The following is a 20,138-nucleotide window of genomic DNA, read 5'->3' as shown; positions in this document are numbered from 1 at the left end:
TGAGAAACGGTCAGGAATCAGGGTGCCCAACCAATGGTCTCCTTTTCCACTGAGGGGACAACCTCCAGAATCCAGAATGCAGCAGCTAGACTTGTGACTGGGAGCGGCCGTCGAGACCACAGAACACCGGTCTTGAAAGACCTACATTGGCTCCCGGTATGTTTCCGAGCACCATTCAAAGTGTTGGTGCTGACCTTTAAAGCCCTAAACGGCCTCAGTCCAGTATACCTGAAGGAGCGTCTCCACCCCCATCGTTCAGCCCGGACACTGAGATCCAGCACCGAGGGCCTTCTGGTAGTTCCCTGATTGCGAGAAGCCAAGTTACAGGGAACCAGGCATAGGGCCTTCTCGGTAGTGGCACCCTCCCTGTGGAACGCCCTCCCACCAGATGTCAAAGAGAAGAACAACTACCAGACTTTTAGAAGACATCTGAAGGCATCTTTAGGGAAGCTTTTAATGTTTAACAGACTACTGTATTTTAATACTTTGTTGGAAGCCACCCAGAGTGGCTGGGGAGGCCCAGCCAGATGGGTCGGGTATAAATTTATTATTAGTATTATTAGTATTATTATAACATTAATCAAAGGCCTTCCACTCAGTGCTTAACTGTGTAGCATGCTGAGTTTGCTAATATCACAAGGCCTTATACACGCTATTTGCCAATCCTTGATCCTTTTATAGGCTACGTCCTCATTTCATTATATGTTTTGTGGTTTTACAAGGAGTTGCCAGCCTTGTTCAGCAGCTCAGACCATGTCATGCTGTCTGCACTTGGGCTGCCTTCCAGCTGGGAGAGTGTTTAGAAGCCAGCTAGTAATTTAATTCACTTACCGCTACGGCAGTCACATATCTTGGGTCTCCAGTCCGTTGATTGCTATTAGAGGCATGGAACCAATGCTCAAAGCTAACAGCAGAGGTCTCCCTCAGCTGAAACTTTAGCAATAGACAGTGATCTCGATGCAAACTCAGCCTTCACTAAAAAGTAAAAGAAAAAAAATGGCCAGCTTTTTACTAGAAAAGGGCGTTTTTAAAAAACTTTCAGGGATGGAGAAGGAAGGCAAGAAAAGATGAAGAAGAAACCCTACTGGATTGGGACCATTAGTATAAGTAATAATACACCCCCCCCCCCCAATATAGGCAAGTACAAAAATGGATTACAGTATTAATACAATCAAAAAGACAATGATTTTCCCACCTCACTCTTCATTTGCTAGCTTGAAACCACCTCCATTATGAAGGTTATGAATCCAGACTTTAAATGAAAGCCTTGCTAGGATCAGCAACCCTGAAATGACATTGTAATACTTTGGTCTTACAACTCAGTAGAAACAGTTACAACACTTTTTTGAGATGTGAGGAGGGAGTGGGAAAGCCTATTGGTAGAATGAGCTAAATTTCTTTCAGCCATACAAGTTAGTGGGGACCATTTGGTTCTATGCAAGGAAGTAGAGGGTGCTGTAACACTACTGGGGCAAGGGTAAAAATCTTTCCACCCTAGAATCTGCCCGCAATGTTCGGTGTCAGAAATCAGTTACATCTTCAAGGAGGTCCATGTCCTTCAAAGTCTGACCTGCTTATTATTTAATCTTAGGAGCTATTTATAGCACAGGATTAGGAAATAAGATCATGTGAGAAGACGGCACATCATGTTGATGACTAGCATATAGGAAACAAACCAGGTCGTTGTGTACCTAGAACGTAGCAGTAAGACCTTGCTGAATGATATGCTTAGCTGCAAAAAGAAATTGCACAAGAATGATGACTGTTTATACACAGGGAGAGCTATCAGATGAGGGGAGGAGGTAGATATGCCTAGCAGCCAACAATATTTTAAAAAATCAGTGGATGTTCTCTAATTGTTGCAGAATTGTGCCAAACAGTGCCTGGTAGTTATAACAGCAGCAGTAGCCGGATGGCTGCTCACAAATTCTCTGCACTTGCAGCTGAGTAATTAATGTAGCACCTATTCACTAGATCTTGTTTATAGTCTCTCATGCTGCCATGCCTGTGCCCACTCAAAACACTGAGAACTGTTAAGCAAGGGGGGAAATCACTTCCACTCTGAAATATTAATGACATGTACAGTTGGCTAGAATATGCAAGGCTTTTAAAAAAAAAATGTGACTACAGTGGTACCTCGGGTTACATACGCTTCAGGTTACAGACTCCACTATCCCAGAAATAGTACCTTGGGTTAATAATAATAATAATTTATATAAATAATTTTTATTTATAACCTGCCCTCCCCAGCCAAGGCCGGGCTCAGGGTGGCTAACAAGCAATAATAAAAACAAATTGAACGAATACAACTTAAAAAACAAGATTAAAATACAACATTAAAATATTGAAACATTAAAATATTAAAATGCAGCCTCATTAAGAACTTTGCTTCAGGATGAGAACAGAAATTGTGCTCCGGTGGTGTGGCGGCAGCGGGAGGCCCCTGAAGTGGTGCTTCAGGTTAAGAACAGTTTCAGGTTAAGAATGGACCTCCGGAATGCATTAAGTACTTAACCCGAGGTACCACTGTATTAAAAAAAAAACACTGTCAACTACACTGGTAAAGTTCATGGTTCACGTCTGGATGAATCCTTCCTAATAATGACTCAGAATCAAGTTATAGATCAGTTTAGGCCCGGCAGTGGTATCCAAGCTTTGATTTTTTAGGATTTTATCCCAGGCAATAAACTGCCACAGGGGCCAAATTGGGCCCCCGAAACAGACTTTGGACATGCCTGGAGGGAGTTAATTCTGCTGTCAGAATTCTAACCAACTTGAAGCAGTTGCCATGATCAGACAGCTAAATAGGTCAGTATCCCCAAAGGTCAGGAACACGGGGAGGGTGAACAGCGAGTGACAGCAGGAATAAAGGGAGCCCTGAAGCAAATTAAACCAAGACATAGAAGTGTCTTTGTACTAAGTGTATATCACGTTTTCTACTCAAACAGCTGTTTAGCCTCAGGGCCAGCTGAAACCCTAGTTGCGAGGTCAACATGACACAGCATAGAATATCAAGATCATTCCCTGGCTTCCTTGATCTCCTGAAGTAGTAGCGAGGCATAAATGTTTTGTCTACATACCTACAGGACCTGATGTTTGTATCTAGCAATGTCAGTGCTTGACTTACAGATATGTTTCATCTGTTTATATTTACCAAGGGGTGGGGTGGGGAGACAATGTTCATATTCCAAGTACAGAATAAAAAAATACTTGGTGTTAATGACCACACTTTTATGAGGACACAATCCAAAATGCAAGCATAGCTACTTCGTGGTGTTAAAAGAATACCGAGCCACAAACCACCATTTTCTATTTATTATTATTTATTGAATTGCTACCCCACACTTCCTCTCAAAGGACCCCAGGACAGCAAGCACATCAGCATTTCTCCATAGCCTTCACCAACCCAGATGCCTTGAACTACAATTCTCATCCACCTCAGCCAGCACGGCCATGCCAGCTAGAGCTGATGGAAGCTGTATTTTTCTATTTTGTTTATTCATTTGGAGGGCCCCAGATCATTGAAGGCTGTCTGGACATATTGTCTTTTAACTGTTTGTTGCATATTACCACATCAAAAATGTACACACAATGTAGTAGAGAGTCTTGCTCTGAAGCTGGGTTTGCTTGGGAGGAAAATAAGGTTATGGAGACGACGAGAACTGGCAGAGAGCACTAGGGTCAACATCAGGTTCTTTGAGGATACACAACATGAGGGACTTGAACCAACATCTGATACAATGATTGCCATAGTAGATTTCAAGATTATAAATACATTGTGTTAAAGCTGTTCAAATTTATACAGTAATTCCAGGAAATTCCAGAACATTCCTCCTTTGCCTGTCAGAGTCCAGCTCCACCTTCCATGCGTGTTGTAAAGGGTTCCCCCAACTCTCCAAAGCAGATTGCAGGGAGCTATGGGGTGAAGGGTTAAAAATATATCCTGCCCCCCTTTCACCCACAGCAGTGCCCAATAAGCAGACCTCCACTCCAGCCCCAATGTAGATGAAATTAGAAAAAAAATAACATGACAAAAATCCACCCACTTATACCTCAATGGATCACTCAGACACTGCACATTTGAGAAAGCTCAAACCTGAGAAAGTATGGATTCCACATAAGATAGTGAAAGCAAAATGAGTCCCTAAGAGGCCGTAATGGAGACCCTCAGTAAGAAGATTTTGGACCCACTATTTGTTGAAAGGGCTTCTGGCATGTTTTAGAGATACCGAGTTTAACTATCCAACAGATACAGGGCCGGCCCAATACATGTTGGCATCTGAGGTGAACAACAAAATGGTACACCCCTCCCTGCCAGGGAAGAAGGGGTAAGTGAAGAGCTATACCCAGGAACATGGAGGGAATAAAGATCAACATAGGGATCTGCTGCCCCTGTGGATTCTGCCGCCTGAGGCATTTGCCTCACCCTGTCTCATGGGTGGGCCGTCCCTGAACCAATAGCACAACCAAGAATCCTGTCAAGTAATCAAAGCAGAGGGGCCAGGTTTCCAAGAACCCTGAATCTCTAGCCATGTGAGCCATTGTTTTTCTCAAACAGAAGCAACCCAAGCTAGATAACAAAGTGGTTTTGAAATAGAGGGGAGCTTCAAAATTAGTTTGAGATACATTCTGGAGGTAAAAAGAAAAATCCCACTGGGCTAGTACAACCAGCTAAGCAGTTCTTTGGAACCCAGCAAGAGAACTTAAAATGCCAGTTTTTCTAAGCTCAGAGATTTGCCTATAGATTCCCTTGTGAATTGAAATGATGCAAAATTCCACACTGTTCGGTATACATACAAGTAACATGTCGCCAGCTCCCCATTGACCAACAATTATTTAGATAGCAAATAAATTTGCCTATTTAAACTATTCAGCAAACTTACCCCTTTTTATTTTTTATTTAATCCAGAACATAATTTGCCAATGTATACCTGAAGTCCCAGGGAAGAACTTGCACAGTCCCAACAGGGAACCATTGTTGTAGCTGCCATTAAGCACTCATTACAAGGAACACTTGGATTTAAAAATCCCCACAGGCATTCTGCCAGGTCAAACTTATTTGGGAGCTTTTCAGAAGGCAGCTCTGCAATTTGGCAAAAGACATAAAACAGGGGATTCAGCAGGATTAAGGTTTTAACGTTAATTCTGGAAGGAAACTAACTTACTTTAAGCTCCAAATGTCATACTAAAGGTATGGTGATTTTTAAAGGTGGCTTTTTTTTGGGGGGGGGTGTCAAAAATTGGCCATTTTAAATTTATATAACAAGTTTAGCTATAAAGCTATCTCTCTTATGAAAGATGTTCCAAGGGAAGAGATGGCAGAAAAAGAATGTTTCCTTCAAAAAAAACAACCACCCTAGATTTAGGGTAGGATTCACTTAATGAACAGCAGAAGGGCAACACTTCCCCACCAGAAAAAGTTGTCTGGGTGGGGTTGGAAACAGTATGTGGGGGGAGGGGAGATCATTCCACCTGCCAAGCCAATATGCTTGGGCAACCGGAACATTTTAAATGGCGTAACAATTGAATTCCACCTATGGGGGGGGGGGATTTTTTAATTGATGGATTTCTGCAGCATGTGGAATTACAGCTATAGATAATACCTGCATGTTGGTATGTGTCATGTGACAAAGGTTTTTGAGAGCAGAAGCAGTAAAGGAGTCTAGAAATGTTGTGAAATGCTGAAAAGCTGCAGAATCATTTAGCATGCTGGATCACTGTGACTCATATTTAGAAGAAGAGAAGAATTTGGATTTGATATCCCGCTTTATCACTACCCAAAGGAGTCTCAAAGCGGCTAACATTCTCCTTTCCCTTCCTCCCCCACAACAAACACTCTGTGAGGTGAGTGGGGCTGAGAGACTTCAAAGAAGTGTGACTAGCCTAAGGTCACCCAGCAGCTGCATGTGGAGGAGTGGAGACGCGAACCCGGTTCCCCAGATTACGAGACTATCGCTCTTTACCACTACACCACACTGGCTCTCCACTTTCCTCCTTCCTTTAAAGCCGAGAGAGATCTAAAAAGGTAACCATCATTTACTACCAGGCAAGTTGTATTCAAGTGACATGAAGGAAGAACATTTAACAGACAAAATATTTCTCCAATGGACACACAAAAATTTCCACCAAATCAGCAAGCAGCAGAGGCTGAATATGTACTTTTAAGTTTTTCCTTAACTTCACAAGAGGGCATAAAGCACAAATCTGAGGCCTGATTCATTTGCTACACGATTCAGCAGGAAAAGGCACAATATTATAAACCTGCACACGACTCTAACCAGGTGAAGCAGTAGATAAACATTCACTTTGTGCTCTTGCAATACTTTTATTTGCCCATTACTTTTCACTAACAAACATATAGACACACAAATGAAGAATGGCTGCAAGTACGTGCCTTTGTACGGTCTGGCAATGCTTTTTTTCACCATTTAAACATTAAGAAAAACACAGCTGCATTTTCAAAATGCAAAGGGAAAAAATCTGGACAGATGAGGATCTGGTTTTGTAGCTCAGAAATCCAGACTCTCTCAAACAAGAAAAAAAAAGAAAAATATTTCCAGAAAGTATGAGCTTATGAAGCTCCCACATCTGTATTTAAACACAAGAGGTTTCATAAACTATAATCCTTTCAAGGCCAACAGAAATGGCGAACAGAAACTACAGTATAACACATTCAAAATCTGAATTAAGTATACTGCATGTTGTGCTGGAGGAAATGCCACCTCCTGTAGAAGTGGCAGATTAAAATTTCCAATATATTTACAATAAAAAAAGTTTTAAAATGCTCCTTTAATTCATGTTAATCTTAAGAGCACACCTTCATATAAAAGATGTGTGGATTAATTAGTTGTGCAGCTTTTAATTAGAACTTACTCGTACTTGCCCAGTACTCAAGTTCCTTTGCAGCAAAGATCAGGACCTGTGCGCCCCGCCCAAATGACATTGGACTCCAATTCCCAGTAGCCCTAGGGCCTAGGCAGTATGACCACTGGTCAGGGACAATGGAAGTTGAAGTGCCACAGTTTCCCCATCCCTAGTTTACATTACAGTACTATGCATCCTAACTTGGAAGTAAGACCGGCTGCATTTGTTCAATGGTGCTTATCCCACACTATGTTTATGACTGCAGTTTTTCTGTCTCTGCTGAAACTGCACAGCTTCCACAAAGGAATGACAGACTGCTGGAGATCTTAAACTGCACAACTAATAAATAAATAAAAGTTAAGAATCCCACTATAAATAAGTCGCCATAAAATTAACAGGTGCCTTCAGCAAAGTGTATGTGTATCTTGAGTTCATATATAAGCAGTACTGCATGATCATGACTGCAAACACGTTACTTCGAGACAGTTCTTGTTCTCTATCTGTCAGGTTGCTTCTGCTTGGTCTAACTTGAAAATTATGAGTATCTGGCACTTCTTTCTTCCATCCTAAATGTTTAATTCAGACTGGCTTTTCGATGCGGTTTTACTCAGTTCATCTTCTGTAGGACCGTCAACTGACATCTGTGAGAAAAAATAAAATTGATGGCTGATTCAATCCATTCTTTGCAGGATTGCCTGGGCTCTGAGGCTACAATAATCATAATTTTAGAAATCAATAGTGAAAACTAGCTTGAACATAATATGAGTAGGGGCGCTTACAAATTCTGAAGAATGGAGATATAAGGAAAAAGCAAATAAACCTATTGCTTGGGCCACTAATTATTCCAACTCCTAAAACCAGCATTATTAATTCTAGTATCTGGTTCAGCTGGTGATAATGGGTATCAAAGTGAGCCCACAAAGACAGAAGTGCCTTATATTTTGGAGCTTTCTCACTGTATAAGTTTGAGAGTTCTCTAACTTTACGTGCCTTGTAACTGATTTGGGATAGGCTATTGGATTACTTGTTTTGTGTGCAATGTTCTATGATGTTTTGATTACTTTACAGGTGACCATTTCCCTTTGATTAAGATATTACTGATACGAGTCCATGCAGCTCTCTCTTTTGTAGGTGGATCAAAGCATGGCCGTTAAGAAAGAAGTGCCACTACTCCTTGCTGCCTCTGAGTAACTTGTGACAATAAGCTACCAGTGTCAGAAACACCACGGACAGAATAATTGCCACACACAGGAAGAACAAGGATATAGTTTGAGTTCCTCACTTGCAGTTTTATATATCATTCAATGTGTCAACACAAATAGAAGTTATTAATATTGCAGTTGTTGTATAAGGGATTATTATTATGACCGGAATGTAATTGAAACGAATTAAGATTTTAGAACGCAGAAAATAATAAAATAATCAAACCATCCAATCCGGCACGTGGGAGGGCCATTTTAAGTAAATTATATAATTCGGTATTTGAATGATTGGTATTAATAGTTGTATTATAATTTGGTATTGTTATAATGAGGCTATTATTAGACTGTAATTGAAAACTAATAAAAAATTATCATGGGGGGGGGGAATACAACCACAAAGCTCTTTTAAATAATGGCAAGCTGAACTTGAAATCTGCTACTCAAAGCAACCAGAACTCTAAAGACATTGTGTTCAACAGTCTACTGCCGAGTGCCAGGTATTAGTGGTTGATTATGCCAGCAAATTAAAAGATTAAAACTACTTACAGATTTAATGTCAACACTTATCCCTGAATTCACATTGTGCCTTCGCAAATCTGATTTGATTAAAGCTAAAAGGAGGAAAGAAAAGAAGCATATGAATACCAGCACATTCACTGCCGTGCATATTTTTGCAGGATAAATTCTGTTGGTCTTTAAGGTGCTATGAGACTATTGCTTTTGCAGCAAAAGACTAACATCATGATTGCTCTGCAGACCACATGATACCTGCCTTATTCCTAGCTGTGGTTTCTCAGTCTACAACAGTGATTTTCAGACAGGTTCCAGGCTGAAACATGCAGCAGTTAACAGCCCTGGATGCTGAAACACATTTATCAAATGTTGACAAGGGTCAAATTTGACAATGGTGCAGGACTCAGCACTCTGAAAACTTCAGCTTTCATTTAAAAATAAAATAAAATAAAATGTTTAATGTGCTGCAGGCAGCAGTGGCGTAGCGTGGGTTGTCAGCACCCGGGGCAAGGCAAGTAATTTGCGCCCCCTAACCCATGGATTTGCGCCCCCTAACCCGTGGATTTGCGCCCCCTAACCCTAACCCCCAGATGTTGCGCCCGGTGCGGCCGGCCCCCCCTGCACCCCCCACGCTACGCCACTGGCAGGCAGGAAGAAGAGGAGCTAGAACATATAATAATTTATATAATAATAATTTATTATTTCTACCCCACCCATCTGGCTGGGTTTCCCAGCCACTCTGGGCGGCTTCCAACAAAAGATAAAAAACACATTAAAACATCAGTCCTTAAAAACTTCCCTAAACATATTGTTGTTATCTTTGATATTAAACACTAATATTGCATATTTCTAGTTTCCACCTGGCTAAATTGATCTACCAATTTATACACACCCAAATCATTATGAACCACTAGCCTATAATGGGAAATGAATGGGAGTCTAGATCAAGCATAGGCAACCTTCGGCCCTCCAGATGTTTTGGAGTACAATTCCCATCATCCCTGACCACTGGTCCTGTTAGCTAGGGATCATGAGAGTTGTAGGCCAAAACATCTGGAGGGCCAAAGGTTGCCTATGCCTGGGCTAGATCCAAACTGTAGAAACACAAAGACCAAAAAGCTCATTTGTTGAATGAACAGAAGATGCATTCAACTTACACAGCAACCCTAAGCATATATACTTAAATGTACTGTGTTTAATAAGGTTTATTTCCAGTTGACCATGCTGGACATGTTTAAATCAGAATTAAGTTTCACCTCTTCCTGAGTGTGTTTAGGGCTGCAGCCTGTGTGAGTTTAGCATCACAGCACAGCTTTCATGCTCTTCAAGCGGTTTTGCTCATTCAACTATTTAATAACCTTGCTCACATTTTACTTCTTAGTGCAGGGTTCTACTGCTATCAGACAAAGGAAGATTTAGTTTTCTTTGTTGTCACAATAGTTTGGATGGCAGCCAGGAATCCTAATAAGCTTTCTTTACTCACATCCCACTCTTAAATCTAACTAGCTCTTTTTTAAAAAAAAAAGCAAGCTACCCACAGGCACTTCCTCCTCACCTCATTTTTCCTCTTTTAAAGTAGATAAAGCCAGGCAACCAGCTGTTTTTTATCACTTTTATTGATATTCCCCTGCTTTTGAGAACTTAATTATTTTCATCCATCTTACTTTGTCATATGGCTGCTTTTATGATACGTTGTTGTTAATGTTGTTATTGTTGTGAGACACTTTGGGTATGTTTAATAGAAAGTCAGGATAGAAATGTTTCAAATTAATAAAACAGAAATAAAATATGAACGAATCAGGTCTTTGGGATAGACTGCATACTATTCCAGTAAGAAAATACATTTATACGCTAATTTGAGAAAGAAAGCCAACTCGTTACCTGTTAAAATGATACCTATAAACATCCATACGAAGAGGAAGATGTTTCCTGCACGGGGATTGTAATCTGTTGTGAGCTTTCCTTGAATCAGCGTAAAGATAATCCCAAATATCTGTAAATAGACCATAAGAAGGAATTTCAGATTGCTTCTCAATAAAGAGTATCTTCACTACAATGCTATCACAGTTAAAACTTGCATGGTGTTTGTTCACAGTGGTTGTGTTGCAGCAGAGGGAGAGATAGGAAACAGGGCAAGGTCATCAGCTCTGCTGAGATACTAGCTAAATTTTTCTTCACTTTTGGATGGTTTTCACTTGAGCTGGTCACTGTAAGAATTTTGTATTCCTATGAACTGGTACCCTAGTTTGCCTTTCTTTCCTTTTCACATATTGCCTGTTGGGTTGTGTCTTTTAGAGTGCAAGCCTAAGGGCAAGGGCTGCCTGCCTTGCCTGTTATTGATTTTATGAAAGCTACAGTAGGAGCCTTCTCAGCAGAAGAGCCTGCCAGAAATGAATTTCATAGAATCATAGAACTGTAAAGTTGGACGGGACCCCCAAGGGTCATCTAGTCCAACCCGCTCAAATGCAGGAATCCTGCCAAAACAGCCAACCCTTGCTGGGCTCAAATCACCAAGCTTCTGGTTAACAGTCAGATGCACTGGCCCACTGCACCACCTGGGGTAGAGAGTTTCACTTCTGCATTCTCTAGGTATGCTATTTAGAGACAATGTACGGTAAGTAGGTCTATCACGCCTGATAACAAAACAGAGTGCTACCAGAACTCAAAACAGAGCATTAATTATTGGAGCAGATTAGTTTTACAAAACATCCCATTGTTACCTGCGCCGAAGCATTCAGAAGCCCTGAGGAGGTTCCTTCTGACTCAGGGTATGTAATTTCCACAGCAAATTCAAAGCCAAGGGGGAGGTAACCAGTCATGAAGAAGCTGCCATAGAAACCCAAAGTTCAAATGAGCAACAGTTGTTATGAAAAAACAACAGCTATTTTTCATCCACAGGAAATACATATTGGCGCCAGAAAGCTCGTAACTCTTTTAAATGAAAAGTTATTAGACCCAGTGAAATCAGTTGGTTTAAGTAACTTAAGTCCACTGCGTGGCTTAGATCAATAACACCCAAGAGATTTAATTTAGTCTGCATTATAATACACCAGTGTATTTTAATTATTTGTAGATCCATACCCTAGCACTCCGCCAGTCACAAACACAACGACGAGGTGTCCACAGTCCAAGGTGAATGTAAATACAACCATCCCAACAAATGAGAGGATGTACACAACAAATGTAGTCTGCCTGTAAACAGAGTAAGAAGAAAACACAACGCTGTCAAGTTCAGATCGCATCAGTATTATTATTTTTGCTACAGTTTAAACCAAGCTACTTTGCAGTTCAAACACACATGCACAGCACTACATTTCAGTGACAACCTGTCACTTCCCTGCTTTGTCTCAGGACAGGCTGTCACAGTCTTGTGCTACTTGGTCAAAAAAATTTAACGTACCTTCCCATCTCTCAGGATACAGACAATATAAAAACCACAATAAACACCAATAATATTAGCAATGCAGGAATGCAGTATAGTTAGACAGGGTCTAGGGACAACTGATTATCTATAGAAATGCATGCCATCTCAAACAGCTCTCTTAACCTGTCACTTGAACCTATTCTGAGATCACCTTCTGAGGCCCTCCTTCATTTGCCTCTTCCTCGAGAGGCCCTGAGGGTGGCAACACGAGAACGGGCCTTCTCTGCAGTGGCTCCCCATCTGTGGAATGCTCTCCCCAGGGAAGTTCGCCTGGCACCTTCATTATACACTTTTAGGCACCAGGCAAAAATGTTCCTTCTTAATCAGCCTTTGGTTGACCTGATTGACATCCTATACCAGGCATAGGCAAACTTGGCCCTCCAAATGTTTTGGGACTTCAGCTCCCATCATCCTGTGCAGGACCAGTGGTCAGGGATGATGGGAGTTGTAGTCCCAAAACATCTGGAGAGCCGAGTTTGCTTATGCCTGTCCTATATCCTTTTAAAATGTGGCTCTTTTTCAGGGGGTGTTATTGGGTTATTGTTCTTATTTTGATTTTATACACTGTGATCTTTTCTGTGAACCACCCTGAGATCTCCGGGTATAGGGCAGTAATGTTGTGTGTGTGTGTGTGTGTGTGTGTGTGTGTGTATCTCAAGGGAGTCTGGCAAGTCCCTCTTGGAAGGGGCTGACACACTTTAGATTATTAGGATGAAATTTATGATATTTAAACCATACAAAAAAGAAGCTTAATAGAGAAAAAGTGTTAGCTACAAGCACATCAAAAACACATTGGCCACAAGCCCGCAAGCAAATGTTGATCAGCTTGGGTTGCAGTAAGTAAAAAATATTTTTGTACCTTAAAAGTTAACTTGCATGCAGTTATTCAAAGCTTAAAATTGTCCTGCAGCACATAATCTACCCTACTTCCTGACATTCCAAGCTCCCTTTATATGTTGAGTTACTGAATTCCGCTTATTTATTGCTTCAGTACACCTTTCCTTATCATTTAACATCATCGTTAGTTCCCAACAAATAATTCAGTAAACAAAAAAGGGGGCCCATAGGAATCTGAAATATTTCAATTAATATTCTCTTTACCATTCTCTGGACCACACTTCAACCACAGGCTTTCTCACAAAGCTGCCGCCCACCAGTGAAACAACAGGGAGATATGAGAGAAGGCCTCAAAAAGTAATGGGGAAGCAGGTTATTTACTAATTTTCCCTTCTCTAATGTGGGAAGTTCCAGATAGGTTTGGTAGCGTCCATTTACTTTGGTGAAGACAGCAGTCGGCGGTTTGAATCCCCGCATCGGGGTGAGCTCCTGTTGTTCAGTCCCTGCTCCTGACAATCTAGCAGTTCAAAAGCACGTCAAAGTGCAAGTAGATAAATAGGTACCGCTCTGCCAGGAAGGTAAACGGCGTTTCCGTGCGCTGCTCTGGTTTGCCAGAAGTGGCTTTGTCATGCTGGCCACATGACCCGGAAGCTGTACACCAGCTCCCTTGGCCAATAAAGTGAGATGAGCGCCGCAACCCCAGAGTCAGCCATGACTGAACCTAATGGTCAGGGGTCCCTTTACCTTTAAGCCTTATTCTATGGTTTCCCACTCGCACACTTACTTGTATGTTTTGGTGTAATCCAGCCACAAGCCACAAATAACTGAACCCACCATTCCAGCTACCACAAGAGTCAGGCCGATCCTTCCTGCATTCACTTCTTCTCCCTTGGAATAACATTGTTGTGTAAGTATCTGTAAGCGGCACCCACTTTACTACAATGAATATGTGCATACAAACTTATTAGAAAAGCCAAAATCCAAGTAAACATAGCTGCTGTAGCTAAGTGTAAAAAATAACTGCTAGAGCAGGCTTCCTCAACCTCTGCCCTCCAGATGTTTTGAGACTACAATTCCCATCATCCCTGACCACTGGTCCTGCCAGCTAGGGATCATGGGAGTTGTAGGCCAAAAACATCTGGAGGGCCGAGGTGAAGAAGCCTGTGCTAGAGCTTTTCACAGATGGGTTAATCCAGACTATAAAGACATTTCAATGTACTCAAATTAATGAAATAAATGTTGGTAACAGGAGGCAGCCTGCCAACGTACTGCACAACCATAGTTTTCACTTTGTCATTTTAAAGTTTTCGATTGCTTCCAATTCTAACAGTTCCCATGACAGCATTAAAATCAGGTTACTTGCTTATAAGCACAGTGATTTTAAAATGTGTAGAAGCCAACCAACATATATAAAAAAAAAATTCACAAAAGGAACAAACAGGTTCCAATCAAGTATTTAAAATTACAGCAGATTTGGGAGATGTGCTCAGAGGCCAGAAGATGAACTACTTGTTACTCTTTAAGACTTCCCCAAGAAACTCAATCCCCTCTTTTGTGGCCATGAATATCACAAAGATTCTACCCTTTCTTCATATGTGCTATTGCACTATCCCATAGTTTGCAGCCAGGAAACTGCAGCCAGAAGATGAACTACTTGTTACTCTTTAAGACTTCCCCAAGAAACTCAATCCCCTCTTTTGTGGCCACGAATATCACAAAGATTCTACCCTTTCTTCATATGTGCTATTGCACTATCCCTTAGTTTGCAGCCAGGAAACTGCTTCAAGGCATGACACACACATATAATCACCAATTCCTTAGGTCAGATCTGTTCCAGCCCTGAGCAAAACGACCCTCTCAACCCTAATTTGACAGTGATAACTGAAACAAGCATGACATGAAATTCTTTAAGAGAATAAATTAATCATCAGACAGTCTAGAGAAACTTGCCTCATAGTGAGTTATTATCATTTGGTTTAGTAGAGTTGAGACTGAATAAAATGCCCCAGTCATAATTCCTGCAATGAGAAATAAGACTGTTTAAACTACTGGTATGGTTACTGAAATGAAATCAAGCAAAATTAATTTTTATTTTTTAAAAGGAGAAAACTTGAATCACTGGTTTCTGAAGGCTAAAAAAAACAGTTCTATCACTTCATATTGTTTTAGTTTATTACAAACATAGCGTAGTTAATTAAGCTGTATAAGGCCATAATCTGATTAGACATGTAAACTTTATTTGAGTACATGAAAAGTGAAACAAAACACCAGTTTAAAGTAAGAATGACACAGTTCTACTGCACTTTCAAAGAAGAATTTTATATTGAACAATAAATCTTTGCTGCCACATGTAGGCTAAATATATTTGTATACACGTGGTGTTGACTTTACAAAAGTTTTTTAAAAGATGTGTGAATCTACTAAAAAAAGTTGGAATAGTTAAGGAAAGTATCAGATACTACCTAAGTATTCAGCAATATTAATAGACTCTAAATGGAACTGACTGTACAGAAAAATTTTAAATGAAGAAAAACATTGTTGAATAACTGAATAAACTATATAAAGACATTGTTATATTGTCATCTGCTTCTTGTCACCCGTTTTTATCATTTAAAGTTGATAATGGTTAGATTTTATTGATTTATTTTAAAATAAAAAATACATAGTAGCATAAATCTTTACCTCCTAATATATGAATCTGTAGTAAGGTACGTGGGGGGGGGGGGGGTTACGGCAACTATGTTATACAAGACACATGAAAAAAAGATGCTCAAAATACTCACCATAACTGATCAACAAAAGAACAAAAGGAACATTTCTGAACAGGTTGATCATTGATTGCTTGTAGGAATAATTATCAGGTGAGACATCAAGAAGAACAGCCTGAGACTGACTTGGGGGATATTTAGGTTTTTCCTTAAACACTAGGAAGAAGGTGACACAAGACATAAAAGTTTTGCAAACCAGCTATTGTTATTCAAAATATTAATTAGCACCATGCAAATCATGAGATGAGGATGAGGTCACAGGGTGTACCTTTCCCATCATTTATCTAATCCGGCCTTTGCCAACCTGGCCCCCTCCAGATGTCGCTGGACTACAACTCCCATCAGCCCCAGCCAGCATGAGCAATGACAGGATTGGTAGTCTAGTACAGGGGGCACCAGGTTCAGGAAATCTGATCTACACACACATTTTTCTGACAAAGAGAAGAAGCATGCTTCAAGACAGGCAGCAGTGTTTTCCCAGCTAGCAGAAGTTCTTTGATTCATTCCTCCCCTCAAGTTCAACCTGTTCTTTATGCTTCTCCTCATGATTTCCTTCGCTGTCAAGTAGTGCAACTGTTTATTTTCATTGCATCCAAAATGTATACTTTTTTTCCTATTGGAGTTGCTAAGATGTTGCTCCAGGCACACAGCTAGTGAAACATTTTATCCATTTCCCCCAGCTCTCATTTCTAACTACCGCATTGGACTTGTTCTCTTTTATGCAGAGCTTTGATTTACTTGCTTCTATTCCTCTTCAGTTCAAACTCCTTTTGTCTGAATGTCCCCTTTATCTATGCCCTATTTCTGAGAGACGCACCGCCGCAAAAAAAAATACATCCAGGTTGTTGGTTTTCAAAGTAGAAGATGGCAAGATTCCCACTGCAGATACTTTCAAATACCTGGTACAAAATGAATTGACCGGTAGGACTGTTTCACGGCAGCCCAACATAAACTTTGGAATTTTCTCCCTTCCTATTCCCGGAGTTAAGCGAAAAATATAAGTCAAGCTGCACTTTTTTTATCTGCAGGTAACCCTAGAAAGGAAAATGGTGAAGCAGCTATAGCCATGAAGGCAAAACTTGTAGGAATGTGTTTTAGAAGGGTGGGGGGGGGGTTAATGGAATCAGGTAATAATTTCGTAACTAGGCAAAAAGCATTCCAAACAGTATTTTTTATGTACTGTGAAAATATTTACTCTGTTGCTATTTTAACTGTTTTCCAATTTTAATTTTTTTTTTTAATGGATTGGAATGTTTTGTCAAGCATAGCCTCATCTATGATATAAATATAGCCTTTGACTGACTTGGATTTGCTTTATTTGAGAGCTTTCTTCAGCTTTGAGAAAACTGCTTACAGAGATATTTTACTTACCCACTGCTGCTAGTATAAAAAGGAATGTGGATACTGCTGCCGTACCATAGAACATAATGCGGATGTTATGTCCCATGAGGTCCATGTCATCAGCTGTGTTTGGAACTAAAACTGGTGGCAATAAGAAGCCGATTGCTGTGCCCAGCTGTAAAGAAAAAGCAACCTAAATGAGGTTTGGCAATTGAAACATATAACTGCAAGTAAAAAAGAATGTTTGGAATCAAAGTGTTCCTTCATTAACCTGAAGGGGAACAGGTCCTGGTGGATTTATCTACACTTATAGTGTTTAAATAGTGCATCATTATTGAATTAAAATGCAAGGCATTCATAGTGGTAACAGAGAAAGTGTGTCATCCCATTTCTATAGGTATGTTTCATAAAGCGCTATCCTCTATTAGCATTTCTGTAAGGTGTTGCCTCTCTCTGAATATTGGTGGCAATCAAGGCATTGGCTGAAATTTCATATCTTGAAATATACCAGCTTCTCCATTTTATTGATACGGCAATCATTGGAAGTGTACAGCTGAATTTCTTTACCATTCTCGGTCAGCAGAATTAATTGAAACACGTGGTTTAACTGCAAAAAAAAGCATTAGATACTTCGTGCCTTTAGTTCATAAATGCTACAGGCAAACATGGAAGCTTTGTAGTCAACACCCTTTTAAAATTGTAAAGCTGTTGTCTGCTTTTACAGTGTTTTATCTTTGTATAATTCAGAACAGTTCTACATTAAGCTGCACAGGATACCATTATTGGGGTGGTAGGCAGACTAATGGAAATGAGACTGCTACTGCCTTTAGTTTCAAAGTCTTTCACAGCTCATGGAGAAATGTTTTAAGTTACAATTATATTGAAACATCATTCTCCATGGACGAAGCTGCTTTGACACACCACTGCAGACAGGGCTTTGCTTGTCATCAACCTGCAACTAACTACAGTGGTACCTTGGGTAAAGTACTTAATTCGTCCCGGAGGTCTGTTCTTAACCTGAAACTGTTCTTAACCTGAAGCACCACTTTAGCTAATGGGGCCTCCTGCTGCCACTGCGCCGCTACTGCACGATTTCTGTTCTCATCCTGAAGCAAAGTTCTTAACCCAAGGTACTATTTCTGGGTTAGCGGAGTCTGCAACCTGAAATGTATGTAACCTGAAGCGTATGTAACCCGAAGTACCACTGTACATGGCACAAACAAAACACACTGCTAGGCCTTCCCACCGCACCCTCATCACAAAAATTCTAGCCCTTTCCATTTAAGATTCCCTCCTCCCTTACAAATGCATGATTTCTCCAGATATTCACCCGATGAGCATCCCTCACTGACACAAGCATCTTCCATTCTACATCCTCTTACCTGGTTGCCCAGAACAGCTACAGCACAAGCAGTGGACACTTCCTTGGGCCCGAACCAGACAGAGGCAATGCGGGAGGGCAGCCCCAGAATAAAGACCTGGGCTATGGAGCACACAATCTGAGCCACCAACGTGACCGCATACAGGTTTGGTTGGACGCTGGTACACTTAATCCAGGCACCCAGGCAGTTGAGTCCAGATCCCAGCAAGGCAGTGATGCGAAGCCCCCGAGTGTCCAGCAGCCAAGTGGCAGGGAAGATCAGAGGGATGTACGTCACCATATAGGTCATGGACAGCCAGTCTATTTGAGAGTTGGAGACGTTGTAATAACGGGTGAAGACACTGGTCAGTATACTGTACTGGATCCACTGGAAGGCGTTCACCAGCGAGTACAAGCTGAAGATGACCAGCACTACCAGCCTGCGCTTGGACAGCCGAGGGATAAGCTTCACTTCCGATGTGGAAGCAGGGAGCATGGCTTCTGCCTCAGGGTGCTCCTCAGATGCAACAGCTCTTCCAACCTCCACATCACTCACTGACACCAGAGGTGCTGAGCTGCTGCTCCTTTGTGTCTCCCTGCCAGGGAGGCACCCATTCTGGTGCAGGGGAGGCATCAAGGCTACCTCCACAATCTCCCCACCCTCTCCCTCCTCTCCGCCTTCCCCTGCCTCTGACATGTCAGCACCATCGCCACCCATCCTCAAGCCTGGGTCCTTTTCCTTCAAGCCGGCTTCCCTGAACACACCCACAGGTCACACACAGGTGATCTACTGGAGACCTCCCCTTGCCCACCCAGAAAGCCCCTCCCCTCAGTCACACACCCCAAAACACTCTCCTATTTTTTGCCCCACAGATACACCCCCAAAACACCTATCCTTTGCCCCAGACCCCCCAAAACACACTCTCCTATTCTTTGACCCACAGACACAGACACAAAACACAGATACACCCCCAAAATTCCTATCCTTTGCCCCAGACCCCCCCAAAACACACTCTCCTATTCTTTGACCCACAGACACAGACACAAAACACAGATACACCCCCAAAATTACTATCCTTTGCCCCAGACCCCCCAAAACACACTCTCCTATTCTTTGACCCACAGACACAAAACACAGATACACCCCCAAAACTCCTATCCTTTGCCCTAGACTCACACTCCCAAAACACACTCTCCTATCTTTTGCCCCACAGATACACCCCCAAAACTCCTATCCTTTGCCCTAGACCCACACTCCCAAAACACACTCTCCTATCTTTTGCCCCACAGATACACCCCCAAAATACAGATACAGCCCCAAAACTCCTATCCTCTGCCCCAGACTCACACCCACAATCCTTTGATGCACAGATACGCACACCAAACACCCACAAACACTCCTATCCCAGACACAGGCAGGATTATTCCCCGTCCTCCAAGGGACTAGCCCCTTTTATTGCCTCTATTGACACCCCCCCGCCGCCTCACACGTCAAGGTCGCCTCCCCGCCACCTGTCCTGCCTCAGGTCCGCTCCCCTTCCCAGCCCCCGGCACAAAAGAGGATTTGCACGAGCGCACCCCCGTCCCTGGTCCTTCCCCACCCAGCCAGCCCTCTTCTGTCCCGGGGGGCCTCTCGCTGCCACCCCGCCCCGCAGCACGGGAGGGCTAGGAGGGCTAAGCAACGGACGCGGCGCCCACCCTCGCTCCGCAACGCTTTCCGCCCCTCTAGCAACTCGCGGCCGCTCCCGCATGCGCACACGGCCCTCGCCCCCCTCGGCAGATACGCCGAAGCCGCTTCCGCAGCCAATGGGACGGCCGGGCTCGGGGAA

General features: G+C 42.0%; 1 protein-coding gene across 1 annotated transcript; it reads right to left on the bottom strand.

The window, feature by feature from the left end:
* Window positions 1-3,305: 3,305 nt before the first annotated feature.
* Window positions 3,306-19,892, bottom strand: FLVCR1 (FLVCR choline and heme transporter 1). The gene is made up of 11 exons (XM_079968760.1): window positions 19,452-19,892; window positions 18,332-19,204; window positions 16,980-17,124; window positions 15,624-15,764; window positions 14,787-14,858; window positions 13,625-13,724; window positions 11,661-11,771; window positions 11,300-11,405; window positions 10,461-10,572; window positions 8,613-8,677; window positions 3,306-7,505 (listed from the first exon to the last, which is right to left on the bottom strand). The coding sequence occupies exons 2-11, from the start codon at window positions 19,025-19,027 to the stop codon at window positions 7,431-7,433; spliced, it is 1,623 nt and encodes a 540-aa protein (XP_079824886.1). The 5' UTR covers window positions 19,028-19,204; window positions 19,452-19,892; the 3' UTR covers window positions 3,306-7,430.
* Between the last annotated feature and the right edge of the window lie 246 nt (window positions 19,893-20,138).

Source organism: Podarcis cretensis, assembly GCF_951804945.1.
Source record: "Podarcis cretensis genome assembly, chromosome: 3".
Classification (NCBI taxonomy): domain Eukaryota; kingdom Metazoa; phylum Chordata; class Lepidosauria; order Squamata; family Lacertidae; genus Podarcis; species Podarcis cretensis.
The sequence above is the reverse complement of the archived record's forward strand: the minus strand, read 5'-3'. Positions and strand labels throughout refer to the sequence as shown.

Excerpts from the sequence above, each read along its gene's own strand:
- FLVCR1 (XM_079968760.1), bottom strand. The coding sequence starts at position 19,027 with ATGGGTGGCGATGGTGCTGACATGTCAGAGGCAGGGGAAGGCGGAGAG. Across the intron at positions 13,725-14,786 it reads AATAACTCACTATGAGGCAA|AAGAAGTGAATGCAGGAAGG; the intron begins GTTTCTCTAGAC and ends ATTCCAAGGGAG. Across the intron at positions 8,678-10,460 it reads TATAGGTATCATTTTAACAG|CTTTAATCAAATCAGATTTG; the intron begins GTAACGAGTTGG and ends TCCTCCTTTTAG.